At 46.5% G+C, this 25,910-nt stretch overlaps 1 protein-coding gene across 1 annotated transcript in view; it reads left to right on the forward strand.

The window, feature by feature from the left end:
* COL15A1 (collagen type XV alpha 1 chain) overlaps positions 1-25,910 on the forward strand; it is a 137,742-nt gene that overhangs the window by 17,153 nt on the left and 94,679 nt on the right. Inside the window, exons 5-12 of the mRNA XM_056857583.1 lie at positions 1,725-1,863; positions 3,721-3,863; positions 6,167-6,295; positions 8,504-8,530; positions 12,245-12,307; positions 16,125-16,206; positions 18,834-18,916; positions 24,993-25,127. Of these exons, the coding sequence (XP_056713561.1) occupies positions 1,725-1,863; positions 3,721-3,863; positions 6,167-6,295; positions 8,504-8,530; positions 12,245-12,307; positions 16,125-16,206; positions 18,834-18,916; positions 24,993-25,127 (801 nt within the window). The remainder of the gene's footprint in view (positions 1-1,724; positions 1,864-3,720; positions 3,864-6,166; positions 6,296-8,503; positions 8,531-12,244; positions 12,308-16,124; positions 16,207-18,833; positions 18,917-24,992; positions 25,128-25,910) is intronic.

The following is a 25,910-nucleotide window of genomic DNA, read 5'->3' on the forward strand; positions in this document are numbered from 1 at the left end:
CACGGAATTTCGTATGAGCAGAACAATGCCCATTTTCAGTTCAGGGCATCCAGAAGAGAAATTCGCCTTTCTGAAAACTGCATGGCAGGGGATTCTCCACCTCCAGCTGCTGCCAATGAGCTGGCTATCAGGGGACCGACCAGCAGAGGGAGAAGGCCTAGGCCAGTGTTGCCAGTGACATTGCCAGCAACGCAGGCCACTCTGACATTTGGGCAAAAATTCTATGGTAAACAAGGGGCCTACCTGTCAGGAGCAAGCCATGAGGATGGTATGCGGTAGTGCGATTGTGCTGCTCCCAGGTGCTGCTGTGCTGTCCTGTCCAAGGTCAATCTGTGCCCCGTGTTTAGTCTTCCTAAATTTCCATACTCTTGCCAAGTGCTCCTTCCTGCCTCTGGGAGGGGGGTTTGCCTAGGTTACCAGTTATCTCCGGTTGCTTTTCCATATATGCTCTGTACCTCGCCTTTGCCCCTTACTAGTGTCCTTCTGAATATGGTTTCTGAAACCTGTCGATGATAACCAATAAAACTGCTTTAGTGGATTTACCGTCTGCTGGAATCTGTTTATGGTTTGCCGCAGGGCTAGAGCTCACACTACCACAGAGTTTTTGCCCATATATCAGAGCATCCCATGTTGCCGGCGGCCTCACTGCAATGCCAGCCTAGGCCTTCCCCCTCTGCTAGTAAGACCCTCCCCTCCGCCAGTTGCCAGCAGGGACCTGGCAACCCTGCATAGAAGGGAAGAATGAACAGAAGGATCTGAAGTTGGAACTACATATGTGCTACAATAAAGGATCATAATTTGGGGGAAAGGAGCTCATCCTGAGAGAGATGGTCCAGTAACTAAAACTAAAATTGTCAAGAGCTGCAGATCCTTCTTGTTCTTGGAATCGTTCTCGAGATGGTTTCTAACAAAGCAGTAACACCTACACACCCCAACTTCCACCGCCTTCTCTCTTAACAGTCACCCGTGTTCCAGTTTCTCTGCAGTTAACAAGAGAGCAAAAATGTATATGTGGCATAGTGGCTTGACTAGGATCTGTCAGACTAGGATCTGAGAGACTTGGGTTGAAATCCCCACACTTCTCATGAAGTTTCTGGGGTGACCCTGGGTCACTCTCCTTTATCCTCACCTACCTCAAAGTGTTGTGTTGTTGTGTGATCGTAATGTTGTGTGTTGTTGTGATCGTAATGCTATGGGCCTGGCCCTCTGTTGAGTTTTGGGGGGAGTATGAATGGTGGGGTATCAACCTGGAAGGCAGAGGGGATTCTTGTTTTTTATCTGTCCTGGGCGGGTAAGGAGGATTTATCTAGCCACTTGTAGCACTTAACAGGAGGAGTGAATGAAGGTACCAGGCATGGACATGCCATATTCACAGACCAGGGAGGAGATTTTCTCACAAGGGAGAGGGTGGGGAAAAGGGAAAGGGAGGCTTCCAGCCTCTTGACAAATGCATTTGGATCAGCTGACCAGCTTAAGGCAGAAGCTGATGAAATCCCCGGATCCGTTGACTGACTTTCCACCAATTTTTCTGGCTTGGCCTTCATACACTGCAAAGATTTGTTTAATATTAAGCATGGATGGAACTGTAGATTTATTTGAAAGGGACCTGAACAAATATTGTTAAAATGTCAATAATTACTTATCTACACTGCGTCGTATAACAAAGCCTTTTCTGCAGCATAATGTCCAGATGATGTTTGCTTTATGTTCTTGCTTGGCAACAGGCTGGGAATCTATCCGAAGAAAGAACTTCCGGACCAATGGGAGCACCACCGACCCTGCCAACTAATGCTGAAGATGTGGATTTTTCAGGACATCATCTCTTAGAGGAATCTGTGGTCCCCACTGAAGTCACAGAGCAAGGCACTGTATATTTTAATCTCTTTACCTGTATACCCTTCAGGGAAAAGTCATTTCTCTTAATAACAATAACAGTTGTGTAGTAATAAAAGAATAAATAATACTCTGATAAAATGCATGTTTTAAAAAGACATGTCTTCTTTAAATGCTATTAACAGATCAAGGACTCCAGTTTCAAACATCAAAACTTAATTTGATGTGTTAAAACCTTTCCCTGGGTGACCCCAAGGCAAATTGAGGCTGCACAAATAGGGTGTGCACCATTTCCTGTCCCCCGCCCCCAGTATTTTTTGGGGTCGAGTTTAATAAACATGGAAAATTTCGAACAATCTGAAAAAACCGAATATAAGGATTCAGCTTTTTTGAATAATCAAAAAATGTTAGGTTTATTAAACCTGAACATGAAAAATTCATGGCGCAGAGCTGAATGCTGGGCTCAGTGGAGCCCAGCGTCCAGTTCTGCACTGCCTGCCACCTTGGTAGTCCATGTGGACTTCCGAGGGGGTCTGCGGCGATCTGCATGCTGGGCTGCCTCTGAAGTCCACGTGGAATTCAGAGGTGGCGGCAGCGAGGGCTCAGCCAGCAGGTAAGTAAGGGGGAGGGAGGGACAGATTGGGGGGAAATGGCAGTGGGGCCAAAGTGTCCCTGAATAACACCGAAACAAATCAGCATTATTCAGGATCCACTTTTTTGGTTCCCTTTAAGTGTTGCCATTTTTTAATCAGTAAAAAAACTCCGAAAAATACTGAAAAGGTTTTTTGGGTTCGGCTTTAGCCGAATGCATATACCTATGAACAAGCTTTCAGTGTGCATTCTGTGGATTGAACTGACGGTGATCTTCGATCTTGATCTCATCTATTTAAGCCCTCAGACTCTGTTTTAAAATTTGCCTCCGCCGTGAATTCTCTAGAAAGTCTTAGACAAAATCCTGCTACTTGGCTTCAGCCAGCTTCTGCAATAGGATAATATTTTAAGGACTGCTAAAATAATGTATGTGAAATATTTTGACCCTTTTATAGCACTGTATAAATATGTATTATTACCTAGATATGGGCTACATAATAATAACAGTAGGGTTTCATGTACTGCACATGGGGTGGGGTTTAGGGCTGAAACAGATTGGCTTGGCTAGGGGCCTTTTCGTGGCTACAGTATGATCTGAATAACATTTTAACTCATACTGTGTACAGAATTGCAAATTAAGTTGCCCGGAAGCAACCTCTCTTAGTGGGTCTGAGGTTAGTGCTTAAACCTAGGGACACCAGGTTGCTGTTCTCTGGTTGAGGGGGCACAACTCAGCGGTAGAGCATCTGCTTGGCATGCAGAAGGTCCCATGTTTGATCCCTGACATCTCCAGTTAAAAGGACCGGGCAGTAGATGATATGAAAGACCTTAGCCTGAGACCCTGGAGAGCCGCTGCCAGTCTGAATAGACAAGACTGGATCTTGATGGACCAAGGGTCTGATTTAGTATATGGCAGCTTTATATGTTTATGTCTCCAATTTATCAGGGCAAAGAAAAATCAGGATTTAAAAGAAGCCCGTTCACTGAGACGTCATTATTGGGTCCAGGTTCTGTGTCATTGTGATGTTCCTCTTTCTCTTCATTTTTGTAGAATAGCCTCTCAGAAGTTTTATCAGTTTAAAAACAATTAAACCTACATTTTTCTTTTTCATTTTAGGACTCTGTTTTGACTTTTCTAGTTTTGGATTTTCACTGACCTCAACTGTTTTCTCATGAGCCAAATGAATGTCTTTTCAGTATCTCTCTGCCTTTGAGCTGTCTTCCTCCCTGGTAAATGTGATGTGACTGCGTAAGCACTGCAGAGCTCTGTGTGATATCCAAGTTTCTGTCTTTTAGGTGTAAGCACTGTGGTGTTTGTAAATCAAACATTCAACCACACAACTAAACAGGAGCACGAAACCACCACAGTAGCCCAGGAAATGTTAAAAACGGAAGTTGGGCCTCACGCTAGAGTTGTGCAAGGAGCATATTTAGAAAAGGTAAGGATATAGCAGGCTTGGACTTTTGGACTTTTCAAAAGCCCTGGGGGCAGAGTGGGGGGGGGGAAGACTGGTGGTAGTTTGCCTTTTTGATTCCAACCTAGAGTGTTGGGATGATGTTCCTGTGCTGGGTTATGCTGCTAGTGTGCAGACAGTGGTGGTGATGGAAAGAATTGTGAAGAAGGCGAAGATGAAGAAGAAGAAGTAGTAGTAGTAGTAGTAGTTTATATATGCTGACTTTCTCTACCACTTAAGGAAGAATCAAACCAGCTTACAATCACCGTCCCTTCCCCTCCCCACAACAGACAACCTGTGAGGTAGGTGGGGCTGAGAGAGTTCTAAGAGAACTGTGACTAGCCCAAGGTCACCCAGTTGGCTTCATGTGGAGGAGTGGGGAAACCAACCCGGTTCATCAGATTAGCCTCAGCCGCTCATGTGGAGGAGTGGGGAATCAAACCTGGTTCTCCAGATCAGAGCCCATCGCTCCAAACCACTGCTCTTAACTACTACACCACACTGGCTCTTAACTACTACACCACACAACTTAGGGAAACCCTGTAGGGTTTTCAAGGCAAGAGACGTTCAGAGATGGTTTTCCATTGCCCGCCTCCACGTAGTGATCCTGGGCTTCCTCGGTGGTCTCCTGTCCAAGGATTGACCGGTGATGACCTCATAGATGGGTGATGACCTCATAGACCGGTGATGACCTTAGCCTCCGAGATCGGGCTAGCCTGGGCCATCCAAGTCAGGGCGGTATGCAGACACAGAACTACATATTGAAAAGTCAGTATGTATTGGGCTGTCAGGGTCACTGCCTTGGAGGACAGCCAGCAGCCAGGATCAAGTGGAACCACAAGCCCCAGCACCAGCCTTGTGGCTCAGTCCCTTCAACAGCTACAGTGATCAGTCTCAACTCACCAGTAGTCTTTTGAGGCACTAGCCAGTGAGTTGATGTTCTTCGTAAGTGAGACTAATCAGGTGTGAGCATCTGTTTGGCATGCGGAAGGTCCCAGGTTCAGTCCCCGGCATCTCCAGTTAAAGGGACTAGGCAAGTAGGTGATGTGAAAGACCTCTGCCTGAGACCCTGGAGAGCCAGACTGAGTAAGCAATACTGACTTTGATGGACCAAGGGTCTGAATCAGTATAAGGCAGCTTCATATGTGTTCATGTGACTCAGTGGACTTTTACTAAGAGCCATTTGGGTCATATCCTGCTGAAGGCACTTATGCGGAAGTTATCCCAAAGGCAACTTATGCAGTACAGTTCTTACAAGCTCAAGCAATTCCTCCCTGTTTGTGGTACGACTCTATGTAGATAATGTGTGTCTACCCTCAGGAGCCAATGGGTTAATGGGTGTGACTCTCCTAGGGTTGCCAACTCCAGGTTTGGAAATTCTTACAGATTTGGGGGTGGGGTTTGGGAACTCAGTGGGGTACAGTGCCATACAGTCCACCCTCCAAAGCAGCCATTTTCTCCAGGAGAACTGATCTCTGTAGGCTAGAGGTGAGCTGTAATTCCAGGGGATCCCCAGTTCCCACCTGGAGGCTGCTGGCATCCCTATTCCAAAGCAGCCATCTGTGCCAGGGAAATTGATCTCTGTCGTCTGGAGATCAGTTATAATTCCAGGGTATCTCCAGGTACCACCTGGAGATTGGACACCCCGTGCCATTAGACTGGGTAAATGGAGTACTTTTATTCCTTCGCTCCTTATCTTGCTGCTCTGTGGGTCTGTTATTCTAATATTTGATTGTTCATCTCTGTAGCAAAGAATACAGATTTTTTTCTCCCTTTATTTATTTGTTTGTTTGTTTATTTATTTATTAATTATAAAGGGAAAGGGTAGGGGAAAAACAGAAAAGGGAGCATAAATAAACATCACGTAACTACACGGCCTGCATAAATCTGGACATTTATCCAACACAGAAATATGGTTTATAAAGATATCAAAATATTATCGATTCTAGCCTTCTAACATCAATTATTTTACCACACTGTGCTAAACCCTTACATGTTAGTATAAGTTGCAAAAATACATCCTATTCTTATATGATAACCTACACAATTAATTTTCTCTAGGAGGAGATATAATTTTAAAAAGACAATTCTAACCTAGCCTCTATGCTCTCCATTAATAACTTTTAAGATGTTCCTTCAAATGGGGCGAATGTGGAAATGATGCTCTTAACCGCCCAGTTCTTACTGTATTCCCTCACAAAGGGATCCCTTCCGGCTGGAGCAAGGCTTTATTTTGAATAGATGTGCTTAGGATTACAGCCTGCTTTCTGTGTGTTTTCTACTGGTAGGGTCAAAAAGGTGAAAAAGGTCAAAGGGGAGAGGAAGGACCTCCGGGGTCTCCGGGAGGGGCAGGCCCAGAAGAAGGCCAGTCTGGGACCAGCGGACCGCCCGGAAAGCCTGGCCTGGATGGGAAACCTGTGAGTATTTTGAACTTGCCAGGGCAGTGCTGAATAGACTGTGGCTTTCATAGTTGTTCCCAAAGTAGCATGTTCAGTCTGAGCAAGTGACTGGAGAGATGCTCATGGGCTGAAAGTTTGCATTGTTCCATAGCGAGGTTGGCAAACCATGTGTCCCCTTGGGGGGCGGCTGCTCCATGGCCCCATTGCACCTTTTTCTTCTTTGCTCTCTTTTGGGCCTCACTGACCCTCACTGCCATTGTATCTGATTGGTTGTGCCAATCCATGTGATTGTGTTTGGGAACAGAGTTATATGCCTGTTACAGTGAATGCATACACATCCTGCCCATACCTGCCTGGAAGAAAGCACCAATGCGCATTTGCTTTATAGATGAAGCCGCGGACCGGTACCTGGATTAACGTCAGGTTTGTATTGCACATTCACTGTAGTATGAGAATTATTCCACGCGCATACAAAGAACAATCAAGCGTACACAGATCATACAGGTGTGCACTGTAATGTGAACAGGGCTTGTCTGTGGCTTCATTACATCATGCATAATATCCTTTGGGTTGTCACAGCCAACAATATTCCATGGCAGTGATGGCCGGTGAAGTTGAGGATACTGCGGGTGATGAAGAAGGAAAATGGTGCCTGAAAGAACAATACTGAAATGTGGCAATGGCAACTGCCCCAAATCTCTCCAAGTGTCAGTTGCTTTCTGATACTCAAGAGCCCCAAAATGATGCAAGTCCGTCTTGGCACAGCCAGAGCACTCAAATGTATTTGTTTGTTTGTTTGACTTTTATCCTGCTCTTTCCCAAAAAAGTCCAGCTCAGAGCTGCTAATTTCTACTACTAATTTCAAATTTCTACTTATTGGTGGTGGAAAGTGCCGTCAAGTGGCAGCTGACTTATGGTGACCCTGTAGGGTTTTCAAGACAAGAGATGAACTGAGGAGGTTAGCCATTGCTGCTTCTGTGTAGCAACCCCAGACTTCCTTGGGGGTCTCCCATCCAAGTACTAACCAGGGCAGACCCTGCTTAGCTCCCGAGAACTGACGAGATCAGGCTAGCCTGAGCTATCCAGGTCAGGGCTTCTACTTATTAGCAGTGGCCAAATTCTAGATTCTCCCTTCATGGACAAGGGAAGTGTTAACTCGAGGGAAACACTCAAAGGTATTCTGGTGGTTTAATGGATGAGAACCTGAGGCCATATTCTGAAGGGTTCTGGTACAAGGCTGTTGTTATCCGACATTATACTCATTTGGGTCGAAATTGGAGTGTTTGGTATGAAAGGGTTGGTTGTTTTTTTAAAGCATTAAGTGGTTTCCCTTTAAAATCTGACACTTCCACAGAGAGTGTGTGGAGCCAGTTCCTCCATTTTCTGGGGCAGGGGAGACTTTTAGGTATCTGTTGGTGAACAGGGTCTTTGGATGGATGAGCAGTTGGCCAGTGTGGTGTAGTGGTTAGGAGCAGTGGACTCTAATCTGGAGAACCAGGTTCAATTCCCCACTCCTCCACATGAAGCCTGCTGGGTGACCCTGGGCAGCTTCCTCTACCAAAGCCTTCCTCTACCAAAGTTTGCAGTAGCACAACCCAGATTTCCTTCTTCCGGCTTCTCTTGCACATGTTTAACAAACGTATAATCAAAGAACCATCGCTGATGTGGGCCAGCAGAAGGGGAAAGCAGCTCCAAAACTTCCCTGATGTGGGTCAACAAAAATATAGCTGTTTGTACCAGGTGTTCATTTGGTCAAAGGAAGAGCTGAGTAAGTTGCCAACCTTCCTTGTCTGTGCCAGGAAATAATCATTGTTATAGCTCAGGTTGTTGTTTGGATGCTGAAAAGCATCTCTTGTTGGTACTCCTGCTTGTGAGAAACCTGGAGCTGCTTCATCTTCAGTCTGTATGCCCACATAACCACGAGAACCTCCACATGATCCCTCTCAGGTGGCCCCAGGAAGATACTCTTCAGCCCACATACTGCTAGATCTTTTCTTCTATCACCCCGACTCGCAGGGAAAGCTCGCACATCTGGACGTTCAGTCTTGGTAGTCTTCTCAGGAATTCCACAGTTTAAAGAACACAGAACAAGGTGTAGTGTTACAGTGATCTCCGTCCAGTTTTAAAATTTTGTGTCCCAGCATTAAACCATGGCTGTTGTGGCTTTGTTTCTATTACGCTCATCCCATGTGATACATAGCATTATAAAATTTGTTTTTGTTTTAGGGAATTCCTGGGAAAGACGGACTAAGGGTAAGTAGTCCTTTTATATACCTCTCTCCAATCATTAGGTATGTTTATAATTATATATTATATTATTTTTTATTTTATTTAAAGCATTTTTATGCCACTTTCCCACTTGATCAGGGTCCCCAAGCAAGTGCAGATAAAAACATTAAAACATTTAAAAAATTAAAAACGTTTAAAATAATAAAACAATTCAATAAAAAGCACATAAACAAACAATAACAGAACTAGGGATACCAGAACTAGCCAATAATGGGCATTGGGTGAATGCTAAATGAAACAAAAAAGTCTTCTCCCGCTGGCATAAGACATCCATATAGGGAGACAGATGAATCTCCTTAGGGAGGGAGTTTCAAATAGGGGTGTGCATTCAGCAAAGATGAATCGGAAAAAGAAATGGTGGCCATTTAAAGGGAGCTGAAAAGTGGATCCCCGAATCATACCAATTTTTTTGGGTCAGATCAATGCCAGTTCTGATTAACTGTGCTTTGACTCTTGAAAGCTGATGCTGGTAGGGCTGTTGAAAAAAAAAATTCGGGACAGTTCGGCTTCGGCAAAATTCGGCCCTTTTAAATTCGAGCCGTGCCGAAGTCCAAAGTCCCCTGCTTCGGATCCCCGAAATTCGGGCGAGATCCGGAGTTCGGGGGAAATTCAGTCCCCCCGCGGGCCTTCACGGGGCTTCCCTGAAGGCGCGCGGGGGGCTCTTTAAACAGATCTGCGCCTTCCAGCTGGAAGGCGCAGATCTGTTTAAAGGCCCCCCCGCACGCCTTCAGGGAAGCCCCGTGAAGGCACACGGGGGGGGGGGGGAACAGATCTCGTGCCAGGATCACCTGGGAGATGGGGGGGGGAAGGGAAGGTGATCCTGTCCCCCGCCGGGTTGAGCTGTCTGGAAGGCAAGCTTTCTTGCCTTCCAGAGAGCTCCTTAAAGGTGGGAAAAGGCAGGTTTGGCGGATCCCGAACCTGCCAAATTTTTTCCGTGGTCCCCCGAACTTGCCGAGTTCGGGACCACGGTTTCCCGCCATTTTGCGGTTCAGTTCCATCCGAACTGCAAAACCGCTGAACCAGGGGAAGTTCGGCGGTTTTGCGGTTTGGGTGGAACCGAATCGACAGCCCTAGATGCTGGAATGCATTTTGTTAGTCTCTAAAGTGTCATTGGACTCCTGTTTTATTTGGCTGCTATACTGACAACTAGATAAATTATTCCATTAAAAGAGAGAGAGACTTTAACTTTGGCTGGACAGTGTTCTTGATGTTCCCCTTAACGTATTGCCTTCCGGGCTAGATGCTTGGTTCATTTATAAACACCAATTTTTGCCCATGACCCTTCTTGCGAATTGAGGGTTCAGCTCATGTTTTCGAAGGCTTTTCAGGACCTGAAGAGTCAAAATCTGGACTGGGCTTCTCATCCCACTGGGCATCCCTCGCTTCCAGAACTGAATCTGTCAGCCTGCAGTGGTCAGAAACAAGGGAAGAATGTGAAGTCCCTTTTCTATTAGTCTCCAATAGCAACTGTGTTTTATAGAAGTTGTGCTTTAGCTACCTTTGTTTTTCTTTTAAAGAACAAAGGCAGTATAGATATGAAAAATTAATACGCACAGATCCTGAGTACAGGCCAATTAACCCTGAAATTTCATGGGCTGGTCACTTTGGAGTAGCGGTCAGACTGGTGGACTAGGATCTGGGAGACCTAGGGCTTCCAGCCCCTGACTGCCAGCCCCCACCATTGATCAGCTGGCCGGGAGGGGGGGAATGGCATGAAAAGGGGGAGGACACCAGCAGCGTCCCAACTCTTTGACGTCACTCCCTGTGCACCTGGAATTGATGTCAGTGCATCGCTGGGGACGCTCTGATAAATTATAGAGCTTTGCTCAAATTCCAGAGTATTGGTGTTGCTAGTGATGCCCTGATGTCGCTTCTGGCATGTGCCAGAAATGATGTAACTGGCTACATCGTCATGTCATTGGCCTTAGCCTCCCCTGCCAATGGTAAGTCCCCCCAGCTGGTTGCCAAAGGGGACTTGTCAACCCTAGGAAGACTCAGGTTCAAATCCCCACACTAGCTTTAAACTCACTGGATGACTGTGGGCCAGGGATTTTTGGATCACTCTCTCAACTTCAGCTACCTCACAGGGCTGTTGTATGGCTAAAATGCGGAAGGGAGAATCACTCTGAGAATCACCCTTGGAAGCAGGCCAGGATAAAAATGGACTAGACAGGCAGGCAGATAGACAAAATGGTGTTATGAGTGGATGACAGCAAACTGAACAGGTCCTGCGAATACTTCAGCGTTTGTCACTGACTCTCCGCACTTCATCCTCAGCCCAATTTGGGATGATTTTTAAGGACATAACAAATCATACTCTGGGGCAGAAGCATTCACAAAGTTTACTGTATTCAAAAGGTCACTAACCTGCAGCATGCTGTAATAACCCTGGAAGCTATGTTCAGCTCATGCCTTTTATTTATGAACAAGTAGGCTTGAATGCTTCCATAGAATCATAGAGTTGGAAGGGACCACCAGGGTCATCTAGTCCAACCCCCTGCACAATGCAGGAAATTTTCAACCACCTCCCCCACACACCCCCAGTGACCCCTTCTCCATGCCCAGAAGATGGCCAAGATGCCCTCCCTCTCATGATCTGCCTAAGGTCATAGAATCAGCATTGCTGACAAATGGCCATCTAGCCTCTGCTTAAAAACTTCCAGGGAAGGAGAGCTCACCACCTCCCGAGGAAGCCTGTTCCACTGAGGAACCACTCTGTCAGGAAATTCTTCCTAATGTCTAGATGGAAATTATTTTGATTTAAGTTCAACCCGCTGGTTCTGGTCCGACCTACTGGGGCAACAGAAAACAACTCAGCACCTTCCTTTACATGACAGCCCTTCAAGTACTTGAAGATGGTTATCGTATCACCTCTCAATCTTCTCCTCTTCAGGCTAAACATATCCAGCTCCTTCACCCTTTCCTCATAGGACTTGGTCTCCAGACCTCTCACCATCTTTGTTGCCCTCCTCTGGACATGTTCCAGCTTGTCTACATCCTTCTTAAATTGTGGTGCCCAAAACTGAACACAATACTCTAGGTGAGGTCTAACCAGAGCAGAGTAAAGCGATACCATCACTTCACATATACTTCACTATACTTCTGTTGATACAGCCCTAGATCACATTTTCCTTTTTAGCTACCGCATCACACTGCTGACTCATGTTCAGTGTTTGGTCTACTAAAACCAAAACTTCCATTCTGCTTTTCTAACAGTGGCACCTTCCTGTGCCACTAGAAGCTGTTCCACTGGTGGAAGAGCCTCCTAAGTTAGAGGAGTGTCTCTTGCCCCAGGGGAAGGTGCCACTGTAAGCTGAGCAGAATGGTAAGATTAGAGTTGCCAACTTCGGGTTGGAAATTCCTGGAGATAGAGCTTGGGGGAGGGCAGCATTTGGTGAGGGGAGGGACATCAGCAGGGTATAACGCAATAGAGTCCACCACCACCCCGCCCCCGCCCCCAAGAAAAACTGATCTCTCTAGTCTGGAGACCAGTTGTAATTCCAGGAGACTTCCAGGCCTGGAAGTTGGCAAGCCGAGGTAGGATAAAAACTGGACTTTCCAGCCATATATATTATAGGAAGTATAAGTGCTGAGATGGCCATAATGTAGCGCTTGAACATTGGAAGAAGAGTATTGGACAAGGAATGTATTCATACTTCCCCCCCCTTTTTTTTTTAGGGTGAACCAGGAGCTCACGGTGCACCAGGGCAGAAAGGAGAACCAGGCCCTACAGGAGAAAAGGTAAGCGCTGCTTTAATATAAAAGAAACCACCAAGTTCAATTGTCAGTGAAATTTTTTTATTTTTAAATTTTTTTTTTCATTTTATAGAATGTATGACCCACCTTTCTGTGCTCGTCAGGGCCACCAAGGTGGCTAACAAATCGAAAACAATCATAATAAAATCACATCTGAAAACTGTTAAAAGCAACAAAAAGCACATTGTTCAAACAGTTAAAACCAGAGCTAAAATACATCCAAAACCATAAAAAGTTGGGTGGATTGCTGCTGTCATTCTAATCATTGGTCTTTTCTGCTTTCTCAATTTCCTCACTTGTAGGTTTCTGTTTCTTCCTGGATTTTTTTTTTCAGTTCCACATGAGTGTTTCTCCCTCTAGTGGTTGATTTGATATCAAACAGGTTTATGTCCAACACAACCCCCTGCAGATTTAAACTGCAGGTTTTTACGCTGGACATAAACCTGTTTGATATCAAATCAACCACCAGAGGGAGCAAATCCCATGTGGAACTGAACCCCCTCCCAAGAAACAGGTACTTACAAGGGAGGAATCTGGGTGACCTGGCTGCAGAATGCTTACCCAGAAGGCTCTCATATATTCCTTGCATGTAGAAGGCGACAGCCCTATGCACATGTCAAGTGCTGAGACTATGCTTGCTAGAACGCCTTGTTTGATGTGCCTGTACGTGTTTGTTACGGCAGGACAAGAGCAGGGCAGCAGGAGGAACACTCATCCTGCTCCTTGATGCCAGCTGGATTTTTGTGGCAGGAAGCAAAGCCGCTGGTGTCGTACGTGCCGGCATTCCTGATACTGTGTGTGGCAAGGATCCACAGACAGCACATGTGGCCAGGGCAGGAGATGGAGGGGGCAGAGAGTGCCTGAGAAGGGAATGGGAGTGGCATAGGGTTACCAGCTCTGGGCTGGGAAATACCTCGAGATTTTTGGGGCAGAGCCTGAGGAGGGTGGGGTTTGGAGAGGGGAGGGACTTCAGTGCCATAGAGCCCAATTATCAAAGTGGCCATTTTCTCCAGGGGAGCTGATCTCTGTCGCCTGGAGATCAGTTGTAATAGTGGGAGATCTCCAGCCACCACCTGGAGGTTAGCAACCCCATGGTGGCAAGAGTGCGACACTGACAAGAAATGGAAGAGGATGCGGGTGAAAAGGTGGCCAGAGGGAAAGAGAATGTGGCATGCAAGGGGGAAATGGGCGCACGGGAGATATCCGTCCTTCTAGTTAGGTCGCTCAGTGCCAGCAGAAGGGGCGGGGGAGTGCCCAGGAGGGTCGTATTTCCTGCCCCCCCCCCCCGCCAGAACTTGTTTCTTCATCATGTCTCTTTTCAGCCCTTGTGAAACTGGATTTTCCAATCTCAAGTTGCGTCTTCGCAACCCTCTCTGCCCTCCACTCATCTTTCCATAGTGTATTGCTGCTGCTTCTTTCTATACCTAAGACTACAGGAGGTTTGTTAGTTTACGCTAGAGGAGTAGTGCTCAAAAGTGCCTTAAAAAAATGAAAGGATGCATGCATCCTACATAGGGGTTGCCCAGTGCTTTCATATCCCCTACAAGTCACTAGCGAAAAACACTGCCTCTGTGGTCACATTGGAATATCCTATGGGCAGCATATGAGAGAAACTGTGCTCCAGAAGCCTGTGTTCCCAGGTATCTGCCATCCATGCATTTTAGCAAATGTTCCCATGATACCTTGCAACTTCACATTCTGGGCAAAGTTACACATCCTCCAGGTGGGACCCGGGGATCTCCTGGAATTACAGCTCATCTCCAGACTGCAGAGATCAGTTCTGGAAAAAAATGATGCTTTGACTCTATGGCATCATACCCCACTGTCCTCCTTAGGCTCCATCGCCAAATCTCCAGGAGTTCCCTGACATGGATCTATCTCCCATCCCTTATTGGTGGTGGAAAGTGCCGTCAAGTGGCAGCTGACTTATGGTGACCCTGTAGGGTTTTCAAGACAAGAGATGAACCGAGGAGGTTAGCCATTGCTGCTTCTGTGTAGCAACCCCAGACTTCCTTGGGGGTCTCCCATCCAAGTACTTACCAGGGCAGACCCTGCTTAGCTCCCGAGAACTGACTGATCTGTTACTTATGGCGCAAGTCCACTGAAATCAGTGGGGCTTAGACTGGAGTAACTCTGCCCTGTAAATATTACTATTTGCTTCCTATATCCAAATTCATAGCTACAGCATTTCTGTTTTGCTTCTTTGGAGGTATCAGTTTGTACCTCTAGGGGCTCTCACTTGAAGACATACAACTTATTTTAAGAACAACGGTTCAAGCACTAGCTCTCTTCATTTGGTTCTATTGAGTTTCTGCAACTTGGCAAAACTTCAGATGTAGACAGAGCGGCTCTTCAGTTACCCTGCTTGAGTGATTTAGCTTTCAGGTTATTGAATGTGGTACAGTGGAGGACTGAGAAGTGTGCCGACTCACTTCTCCTGTGTTTGAAAAACCTCCCGAAATCTGTTTGAACTGAGACTGTAAGGGGACCCCAAAATGGCTGTGTAGATCAGGGATCCCCAAGCTGCCACAGGAGGTGGAGCCAGGCCACAACCGCCTACCTTCCATCACACAATGAACACCCTAGTGATGTGGTGGCAGCTTCCAAACCAATATTTTTATAAATCTACACAGCTTATCAAATCTCCAGTGGCCAATCCGAAGCCTTGTTCGGCAAAAGTCCCACCTGACCCTGCCCACTTTCTAGGAGCACTTGGCGGGCACCAGGAAAGGGGTCAGCGGGCACCATGGTGTGTGCACGGGGACCCCTGGTGTAGGTCATTGACCATGACGACTGTGTTGTCCCAGCATCACAGGTCCCTGAAAAAGCTGCTGACAGTCTCCACTTGGGATTCTGATTAGAAACTAAGAGATTGTCTGCTTCAGTGGGAGTGTAACGGGAACTCTGAAAGTACTCCCTCACACACACACACCCAACAGCTCTGGTTTTCCTTGGTCTCCATAACGCTGACATGATCACTTGGTTTCTGCCAAGGAGATATGACATACTTGGATGAAAAGATCTGCTTTGCTGGGAATTAAGGTTCCTCAAGAAGGTAGATCTTTTCATTCAAGTATGCCATATCTCTTTTTAAAAAAATAAAATTTTATTGAACAGAGTGGTATAACAATTAATGCATTTCTTAATCTGAACTCACATTATATTCTTTACTAAAACAAATACATAAACCTCTCTTCTCTTACATTCAATCTAGCTTATTTATCTTCGTCTGTAATTATGATGACTTAAAACATTAGTACTCCTAAATATAACTAATAATCAATATTTTGAACTATCATTCAAACCAAATATTTTCTCATATCCAATCTACTGTTTATTATTATTTCTATACATAGTTACCTATGTAATCATCAGTCTCTTTAATGATAATTAAAAACTGAGTAAAGGAGAAATGGCGGACACTCTTCTGACTTGGCTATGTTAGCCAATGGCTACCAGAGGGATCACAAAGCTAGTAGCTGTCTTGCCTATGTCTTGCCAGAACTTCGTTCTGCTACCACTATCATAACATAATTGGAATATTTATTACTCTTAATTCCAGAGCATACTCAATGTAATGTCTTTTTAATAGCAGAGAAGTGAGTACATGAATAGGATTCTGAATGAATTGTGTTTGTCCTTACAAGCGCTTTTGGCAGCTTGACAAGCAGATGTGTTGGCATGACTACAGAATAATTCCCAAGGCCATAAACATTGTGGTGTAATTAAAGAATCTACAAGATGCATTCTTCATCTCTTTTCTAAAACTGTTACAGTGTTATCCTCTTTTGTCTTGTTCTAGGGAGATACTGGGGTTGGGTTGCCAGGACCCCCCGGGCTTCCAGGGCCCCCTGGACCACCGGCTCCATCCAGGGGATTTGTGAGTGGCCACGCCTCTTTTGCGGAGCTCCGCTTCTGACTATGCTCCCACCTTGCTTTGTACTGTACCTCTGGCAGAGGTTGTGTTGGGTTATGATGATGTCTGGGAGGAAAGAGAGAGAGGACAATGTGGGTGGGAGAAAATGGAAAGTGTGAAAACACGGGGGAAGAGAAAGAGAGGTGAGAAGGGGTGAGGGGAGAGTTGGGTTGAAGGTGAAATTCTGCCAAGGTTTGCTACTTGAATTGCTCAGTGGCAGTTGTATGGGAGGTTTGAATGCACTGGGTTTGCCTACCACATAGAATTCATATGAAATTGCTGCACGAGCCACAATAATCTTCTATCCATGTTGGAATTAGATAATTTCCTCCAGAGTCGTTCCTTAGGAATAGCTTCGAAGGCTCCTTTAAGATCCATGAAACCAGCATATAGAGCACCATTGGGAGGGGAAGAATATTTCTCAGCTAAATGTGAAAGTACCAGACAATGGTCCATAACAGACCAACCTCTTCTAAAACCAATCTGCTCCCAGCCAAGGACATCATTTCGCTCAATCCAATCAAGTAATTTCCTTAGCAAGTATGAAGAGTAGAGTTTGCCCAAAGAAGATAATAGGCTGATTGGGCAATAGCAATTTGGGTCAGAACGCTGACCCTTTTTAAAGATTGGAACTGTTATGGTGTTTCTCCAAGATTTTAGAATAGCTCCTAAAGCACTGATCTGTGTGAAAACAGGAGCAAGAATATCAGCCCACCAATGAGGGTTCACTCTAAATCACTGGTTCCCAACCAGGGGTCCGTGGACCCCCAGGGGTCCGCAAGAACTAAATTAAGGTCTGCGAAACAAAGTTATAAACCCATAATAAATTAATATTTTCAATTAAAAGTTCTCTATTATAAAAATATATATTCAAATATTATTCTAAGTTTAATGTTTAACTAACAGTTATGATTAAAGTTTATTCTCAAATTCTCAGAATTTTTATTTTGAACCTTGGGGTCCCTGCAACGAACAAAAAAAGTCCTAGTGGTCCCTGGTCAAAAAAAGGTTGGGGACCACTGCTCTAAATAGTTCATTTGCGATTAAATCAGAACCTGGGGCTTTCCCCTGATGTAGGCAACCAATGAGGGACTTAATTTCATCTGGGGTCACATTTGGCCATGTGTGCAAAATGGTAGAGGTTACTACAGTTCCAGAACCTTGATTGTCCGGGGAATAAGAAAAAGGGTTCTTAAAATAAGTTAACCAGACAGAAGATAGAATATAGGCAGGGACTTTCACATGACCATTATTGGCAGAATTGACAATAGACCAAAAGGCTGAGTTGTCATTGTTATTTATAGCTGTAATCAGTCGTCTCTAGTTCTTATATAAAGCCTCCCTTTTCCTCCAGTTAATCAATTTTATCTTGAGAACTAACAACTCCTTCAGAATTCAGACAGTATTATTGCTTTTGAATTCTCTGTGTATCTGAGAAATTTCTCTTTTAAGGAGACAGCACGCTCTATTAAACCAAGAGTTTTGCCTAGTTGAAACGAATGGTTTTAGAATAATTTTCTTAACAAATAAAGATTCAAATGAACCAATTAAACTAAAAAATACATTTAAATCAATAGCAGCCATCTTAGGCCTAGGAAGAGCCATCCTTACCGAAGTCACTTCTGAAGACTCCATTCTATATCGCACTAAGGAGTCAAGGGCCTTTTATGTGGGGACGTTTCCCTGTGGCCACCCTCGCCGGCTGCTTTGGAGCTTCCTTTTGATTATGCATGTCTTTCCCGCCTGTCAGAGGTAGCCTTGCTTTCCCTGTGCATTTTGTCCGCATTTTCCAGATTCTGGCTAAAACAGCATCTGGAAAACACAGGCAAAATGTGTGGGGAGAGCGAGGCGACCTCTGACGGGCGGAAAAGGCACTCATAATCAAAAGGAAGCCCCGAAGCAGTCGGCTGCGGGGAAACGTCCCTGTATAAAAGGCCAAGGTTAGAGATCCATCGAACATGTACTAGACCCTTATGGCTTTGGTGTAATGATCGATGATGAATTGGCATTAAATGATGAATACAGGTTGTTAACTAAAAGAGAAAAAGGGAGATGATCACTACCCATATAGTCACAGATTTTCATACTATTAATTAAAGGCAAACGGTTTAATGAAACCGGGATGTTATCTCCATTTGGATTGATCCGCGATCACCCATTTATTATTATTAGCTGTGTCTGAATAGCAAATTGAACCAGAAATAAACCCGCAGAGTTTATTACAGAATCCTTGGAAGTTCTGTCATACCATAACGAACTCAAAAAAACTTCATCAAAGGTCCCTATCAGGTCCCTGAAACAGGATGTTATCATCCTGCTCTATCCCTGTATTAAAGTCTCCAGCCATAAGAATTGGAGTAGTTGGATAGCTATTTTTAATGCCATCAAATAATTCTTCCAATTGAGTCCAATTTTGTGCACCACTACTTGACCTAGCAAGGGGTATATAGATGCAAAGTACAATCAAAGAGAAGGAAGTCAGATTTAGCCTAATTTCAAGAGCCAACTCGTTGGCGATGAGGAAATCCATTGGTAAAACTAATGACGTTCTTGAATGGAGGTTGGTTTTCACATCCTGCCAACAATATTTTAAAGTTAATTTTCTTTTGTTTCAGAAAAGGATAGAAATGGAGGGGTCCGGCTCTGGAGATTTTGACAAAGACATTGAACTTCCAAGAGTAAGTAGGTGCTGGTAGTTTGCTGCTGTTTCCTTTACAGACTACAATTTGTAATTTAAAGCCTCTGACTGGGAGGTCGCCTTGCTCTCCCTGCGCGTTTTGCCTGCATTTTCCAGATGCTGTTTTAGCCAGAATCTGGAAAATGCGGGCAAAATGCACAGGGAAAGCAAGACAACCTCTGAAGGCAGAAAAGACATACATAATCAAAGAGAAGCCCCGGAGCAGTCGGCGGGGGTGACCACAGGGTCCCTGCATAAAAGGCCAGAGTCTGGCACACAGTAACATAATCAGTGAAGTTTTACTTACCTTCATTTCAAGCAAGTTTTTGTTGCTATGTTGTTGTTGCATGTTAGGGTGCTTCTTATGGTTGCAATAGGGTTGCCAGATAGTAGGTAATGGTGGGCAATTGCCCGCCAATTAAGGGGGCTGCCCACCGCCCCTCAGCTGGCTGGCTGAAGGCAATTAATGTCACTTCTGGGGTAAACCATAGAGCAGGGGTGGGGAACTTTTTTCCACCAAGGGCCATTCAGATATTTATAACATCATTTGCAGGCCATACAAAATTATGAACTTAAAAATTAGCCCACCAAGCCCCAAGCAGGCAGCTGCCCCAGATGACCCCCCCCCCCCCCGCATGGGCAAGCAGGCAGGCATCCTTGAAGGGCCAGACCAAATGATTTCGTGGGCCTTAAATGGCCCTCGGTCCTGATGTTCCCCACCCCTGCCGTAGAGTTTTCGGAGGAATGTGCTAGGCAGTGATGGCGAACCTTTTAGAGACCGAGTGCCCAAACTGCAACCCAAAACCCAATATTTATCGCCGAGTGCCAATGCGCACCACGGCAACACGGCACAGTCCTAGGCCAGTGGTCAGCAAACTCATTAGTCAACAGAGCCAAATATCAACAGTACAATGACTGAGATTTTTTTGAGAATCAAATTTCTTAAACTTAAACTATATAGGTAGGTACACTGAATAAAACTTGATATCATACTTAATAATGATCTTATTTATTGATAAAAATTAAATTGTACCTCCCTGCCATTTCCCCCTCCCTGTACGGTCCTCGTCTGGAGGCCTGGTCTACCGCCATAAAAGCCTATTGGTAGACCTGGCCTCCAGCTGAGTCCCATTGGGAGGCCAGGTCTACCCATTGGCTTTCTTGGCAGTAGACCTGGCCTCCGGAGGCCCATAGAAGCCAATTGGTAGACCTGGCCTCTGAAGGGGGCCTTTTTCCCCTCCTTGGAGTCCAGGTCTACCGCCAAGAAAGCCAGTGGGTAGACATGGCCTCTGAGGAGGGAAAAAAGTAAGTAAGGTATCCATAAAATTAAATCATGACAATGACTGACAAACACTACATTTTCCCCATCTGCATTCTCAAAACTCTGCAGGGGGGCTTATTGTTGAGTTGTGCATCTGAGTGGCAAATCCAAGGCAAAACCTTCCATTCACAAATGGCCAGTAACCTGTGTCCCGAGCCCAGGCCTCCCCGGCCCACCTCGGGACTTCCCAGACACCGGTGGGGGCTAGCCCCCACACGCGGGAGGAGAAAAGGGGTCAGGACAGCAGGATAAAAGCCCCTCCCACCTGTCCTTCCCTCCACCCGCCGACAAACCTCCGCGGTCGAGTGCCTGGCCGGGGGGAGGGGGACGAAGTGCCGACGACACCAACCCCAGGCAGGAGCCGACCCCCACAACCTACCTTTCCCCCGCAGGTTCCCCAAAGGCAAGAAGGGCAGACACCCCTGAACCAGTCCACCGAAGAGGGGTGGGGGGGGCGTCTGGCAGGCCGGGAGTCCATCCCCCCCAGACACACGTGTGTGTGCGCGCGCCCCCCTGCCCACTCCTCCGCATGGGCCCCTCCAGAGGGCCGCGGGGCCGGCCAGCCGCCGGGACTGAGAAGGGCGGTGGGGCGAAACACCCTCCAGGGGGGCGGGGGGCGCCAGACACCGAAGGAGGTGGGACAGGGTCAGCGAGCGGAAGCGGCGACGGGCTCCCCTCTTCCGGGCAGTGAGAGGTGAGGAGGCCCGGCACAACGGCCGGGGAAGGAGCAGCGGGAGGCCCCGATGCTCACGCACGCACCCCCCGCAGGGATTTCTACCCGGGGATGGCACGGGAGGCCCCGGGGAGGGGGGTTCTCCACCCCCCTCGGCTCCGGGCAGGGGGGGATCGGGACCGAGGCCAGGGCGGAGAAATCAGCCCCCGCCACCCAGCTGGGCTGCGGGGAGTCCAGGAAAGGGGTGTGTGCCTACATCCTCCCCCATCCGGGGTGGGGCACAGCCGGAAAGGCCAGCGGCTGGGAGGAACCGCGCGTGCTGGCAGAGAGGGCAATGCGTGCCGGAAGTGGCACACATGCCATAGGTTCGCCAACACAGTGCTAGAGCATCCCTATCACTTCTGGGTTTATTGTGCCAATAACCGCCCCCCCAGCCCCACCACAACAAAGCTCCTGCTGGTGGCAAGGGGAAACCTAGCAACCCTAGGTTGCGTGCTTAATAATAACTGAAACTGTTCATGCCAAACTGCTGCCTGCTAAAAAACTACCAAAAGAATTGGAGTTTCCCTTGGTCAGGTTGATGTTCCGTAAAACTGAAATCTGCAGGGTTGCTTGTAAAGAAAGAGCATTTTTTGTGATGATTCAGGAGTTAAGTGGGATTATCACTGGTTTCCCTCTCAGCCACTTCCTCAGAATGAGGAAGCGCCATCCCTCAGGTTTTCCCCACCAAGTATTCTAGAGGTCTGGTCTTCCAAAAGACCTCTATGAGATGTAGAAGATTAGCCAGCACAGCCCTGAATCACGATCATAAGGACAGCCATTTTAAGAGTTTGAACTTCCACTAAGCCACGCTTCATGCAAGCAAGAGTTGAGATTATGGTTAACTAAGAAACCTTCCCAGGTAACTACAGATCGAAACCTACATCATGCCATAAGGGTATGGATTAGGGTTGGCAGCTCCAGGTTGGGAAATACCTGGAGATTTTGGGGGTGGAGCCTGAGGCAGTGCAGTTTGGGAAGGGGAGGACCTTCATTGGTGTATAAGACCATAGAGTCTACCTTCCAAAGCAGCCATTGTTCTCCAGGTGAACTGATCTCTGTCGCTTGGAGATCAGTTGTAATCCCAAGAGTTCTCCAGCCACCACATGGAGGTTGGCAACTCTCATTTGAGGCTGGCCTACTTTTGTATAGAGTCTCATCTGGTTCCCCATCACTCTACAGCCACCATCCAGCATGGGTTTTTCCACATGCAGGTCTCATGTTTCTCAGTGTAGCCTTTTTAGGTGGCCAAAGCAGATTCCTTCTTCCTTTCTCACCAGCAGAAAAGCTGGTCAGATCCGACCCATCCAGTTCGAATCCTGCCGTGATGCCCTTGCCAAACATTGGCTTTGGATTTTGGATTCACAAGTCAAAAGATCTGTAGAGGGCTCCACGGAGTCTCCTGGGATGGCGGGACGTCTCTTTCTCCCCAACAGCAGTCCTCTTCTAGTTCTCCTAATTCTTAACTTCAGTAGTAGATTTTGTTGATCTCGGTGCAAAAGATGGCAAGAACAGCTTTTCCTCAAGGCTGAGCTGCATGTAATGCTAGTAGGGCTGTCAGATCCCCTCCTCTCCTCAGAGGGAGGTTTCGGGGCTGGGGCTGGGGCAACACGATTATGGCACATATGGGTTTAACCCGGAAGCACCTCATTGCGGATGCTTTAGCACTCAAACCCCCCAAACCCTAGCATTGCGCATGGCTGTGCGTGGGTGCGATCCCCATTCTGAGCCGGCTGATGGATTGGCGGGCAATTCTCCCCATTCCAAACAACCTGGGAACCATAAATTCTAGAGAGCTACGATTCTAGGCTCAGATATCCTAAAGTGTATTCTAGCCTCAAAAAAACTCCTTCAGGGAGGGGCTAAGAGGACTTAGGGCTGTGACTCTGTGAAGGGGAGGCTGAATTTTTCCCTTCTTCTGTTCACCAATTGAAACTTTCTCCCCTAGCTGCTTTTACCCTTGCTATGGAAAAAAATAGCAGTATAGGATGAGTACGATGTCTTATTTCCCTAGTAGGGCTGAAAACTGCCCAGGAGCCTCATTTCAACTGAGAAATGACATATGAGGAGAATTAGAATCTCTTTTCCCCAGGACTATGTCTAGGGTTGCCAACCTCCAGGTGGTAAACAAAGTCTATAAAATATGCAATTGTGCTGTAAGAGCAAGTATAACAAAAAGAAACAGCACTATGACCCAATGATAAATGAAATAGGAATCATACAAGGTGCTGGATGCTAAACCTATATATTTTGAAGCTATTTAACACACTAAAATGCATACAAAATTTAGCAACTATCTATAATCTATCACAACTATGAAACTATTACAAAACATTCATATATAAGTATATTCTCTTGTGCATAAGACTGGAACTCAAAGATGAGACAAGTCTTGGCATATTTATGAAGACAGTTTAGTTCAATGTCCATTGATATATCATGAAGTAGCTCCGTCTGGGAATGCAATGTGTTGTTCCCTTGTTGCTGCTGTTCTCTGTGGAGGATTTTCATTCTGCTTTAATTGGTTTCCTCTCAATTGTCCTCTCAGATTTAGGATTTTGCGATATCCTTAAACTTCAGAAAGTCAACATTTCCAAAGAAAGGCGGTACTGCAGGCGGTGAACCTTTGTCAAGCAGTCTCTTCACAGTCCTTTCCTTTTTAATTCCAATAAAGACTTAAACACATAAGGCCCTATCCGTCAGCATACTGTTCCCGACTCCATATTCCCATCAGGGAGACTAACTGGTGGAGAAACAAAATAATAATTTGTTCAGTGACAGATGAAGAGCAGTTACTGTGTGAGAGTTGCTCCATTGTACAGAGTTCTGTGGATGTGAACATTCTTCTTTGGGATTCTGATTCTTCTTAAAAGCTGAGTCATGTGCACAGGTTGCCAGATACCAGGCAACTGCCCGCCAATTAAAGGGGCTGCCCGCCGCCCCTCAGCTGACTGGCAGAAGAAGCAGGCCAGCTGAAGCGGGGGATTAGTAGGGTTGCCAGCTCTGGGTTGAGAGATACCTGGAGATTTTTGGGGTGGAGGAAGCCTGAGGAGGGCGGGGTTTGGGGAGGGGAGGGACTTCAATGCCATAGAGTCCAGTTGCCAAAGCGGCCATTTTCTCCAGGTGAATTGATCTCTATCGCCTGGAATTCAGTTGTAACAGCAAGAGATCTGTAGCTAGTTACCTGGAGGTTGGCAGTACTAGTGATTATTGTTACTTCTGGGTTTATCCTGGAAGCGACAGGGACACTAGCACATCCCTCCCAAAACTCGATGGTTTCCATAGAGTTTTTGGAGGAATGTGCTAGACCATCCCTTTCACTTCTGGGGTAAACCCAGAATTGATGTTATTGCGCCGATCACCCTCCCCCCCAAGCCCCACATCACAACAAAGTTCCCACTGGTAGTGAGGTGGGACCTGGCAACCCTAGCACAGGGCCATGATGAACAGCACCATATTTTAAATTGTGATTATTATAGGCAGTTATTATATGCATAGTGCCTCAAATACCATACCTACATTATCATCATAAATATGAAAAAAGCCTTATAAAGCAGATCAGTATTTAGAAGGAGCAGCAGCAGTAGTGGTAGTATAGGATTTCCATCCTCCAGGTGGGGCCTGTAGATCTTCTGGAATCACAACTGATCTCTGAGATCAGAGGTCCATTCCCGTGGAGAAAATGGTTGCTATTTTAAATTGTTTTTATTATATGTGATTATTATATCCATAGTTCCCAAAATGCTTTGCCCACATTATTATAATAATACTTAAAATGGCCTTCTAAAGCAGATCAATATTTACCACTAGTGGTAGTGGTGGTGGTGATAGTAGTAGTAGGGTTGCCATCGTCCAGGTGGCATCCCTTGGAATTACAACTGATCTCCAAACTACAGAGCCCCTGAAGAAAATGGTTGCTTTGAAGGTTGGATTCTAAGGCACGGTACCCTGGTGAGGCCCCTCCCCACCCCCAACTCTGCCCTCCCCAGACTCCATCTCCATCGAGTAGCACAATTCTACAAACAGCCTCTCTGATTTATCTAGGGTGCTCCTGGGCCCCCAGGCCCTCCAGGCACACCTGGTGAGCCAGGATTGCCAGACCCAGATTCCAACGCAGGAGTCCCTGGGCTGCCTGGAAGAAATGGGAAAGACGGAGACCCCGGGCAACCAGGCCCTCGAGTGAGTACCTGTTCATACGCAAGTACATGCATGTTTGAATCTGTGCTATGAGAGCTTTCGCCACCTATGTTAGCAGTGCAGACAGTAATCCGGCATTGACTGGCAGCACAACAGCTCTTCATCCTCCCTTCCTCTGCTTGCCAGTCTCGGCGGGGGGGGGGTAGCTATGTGAGCCGTGTTTCTTCTTGCCAAGAAGAGGAATCTGGTGGTGCAAGCTCCTGCGTCTGCCAAAGGGCTGCCAGGTCACTGCTGGGAAGAAGGCATCCCCTGCCCCCAGCCGCCGCCCCCCTCAGCCTATCAGCTGGCTGGTGTTGGGGAGGCCTTGGCCTAGGCCAGCAATGTCACAGTGATGTGGCCAGCGATGTCACACATTATCACATTGCTAGCGACGTGGGACGCTCTGGTATTTGGGATAAAGCTCTACTGTCAAAAAGGTGTCTACCATAGAGTTTTTGCCTAAATACCAGTGTGTCCCCTGGCAACGCGATGACTTCACTTCTGGCGTACACCAGAAGTAATGTTGCTGTGACACCAGCCTAGGTCTCCCCTTGTTGCCGGTAAGTCCCCCACACACACACTGGTTGCCAGGAGACAGCAGGAGAGACCTGGCAACCCTTGTCTGCCATCACTAGGGCTGTTGACTTCCCTATACTTTCCTCCAACTCTGTGCTTATCACAAATAAGCAATAGCTAACACCTCCAAAATTTTGGAGTGAATACTGAACTCATATAAGTCCTAGTTGTCCCTAATTCGGGAGTTGAAATATGAGAGACACACAGACG

Source organism: Euleptes europaea, chromosome 11 (genome assembly GCF_029931775.1).
Source record: "Euleptes europaea isolate rEulEur1 chromosome 11, rEulEur1.hap1, whole genome shotgun sequence".
In the NCBI taxonomy this organism is placed as follows: Eukaryota; Metazoa; Chordata; class Lepidosauria; order Squamata; family Sphaerodactylidae; genus Euleptes; species Euleptes europaea.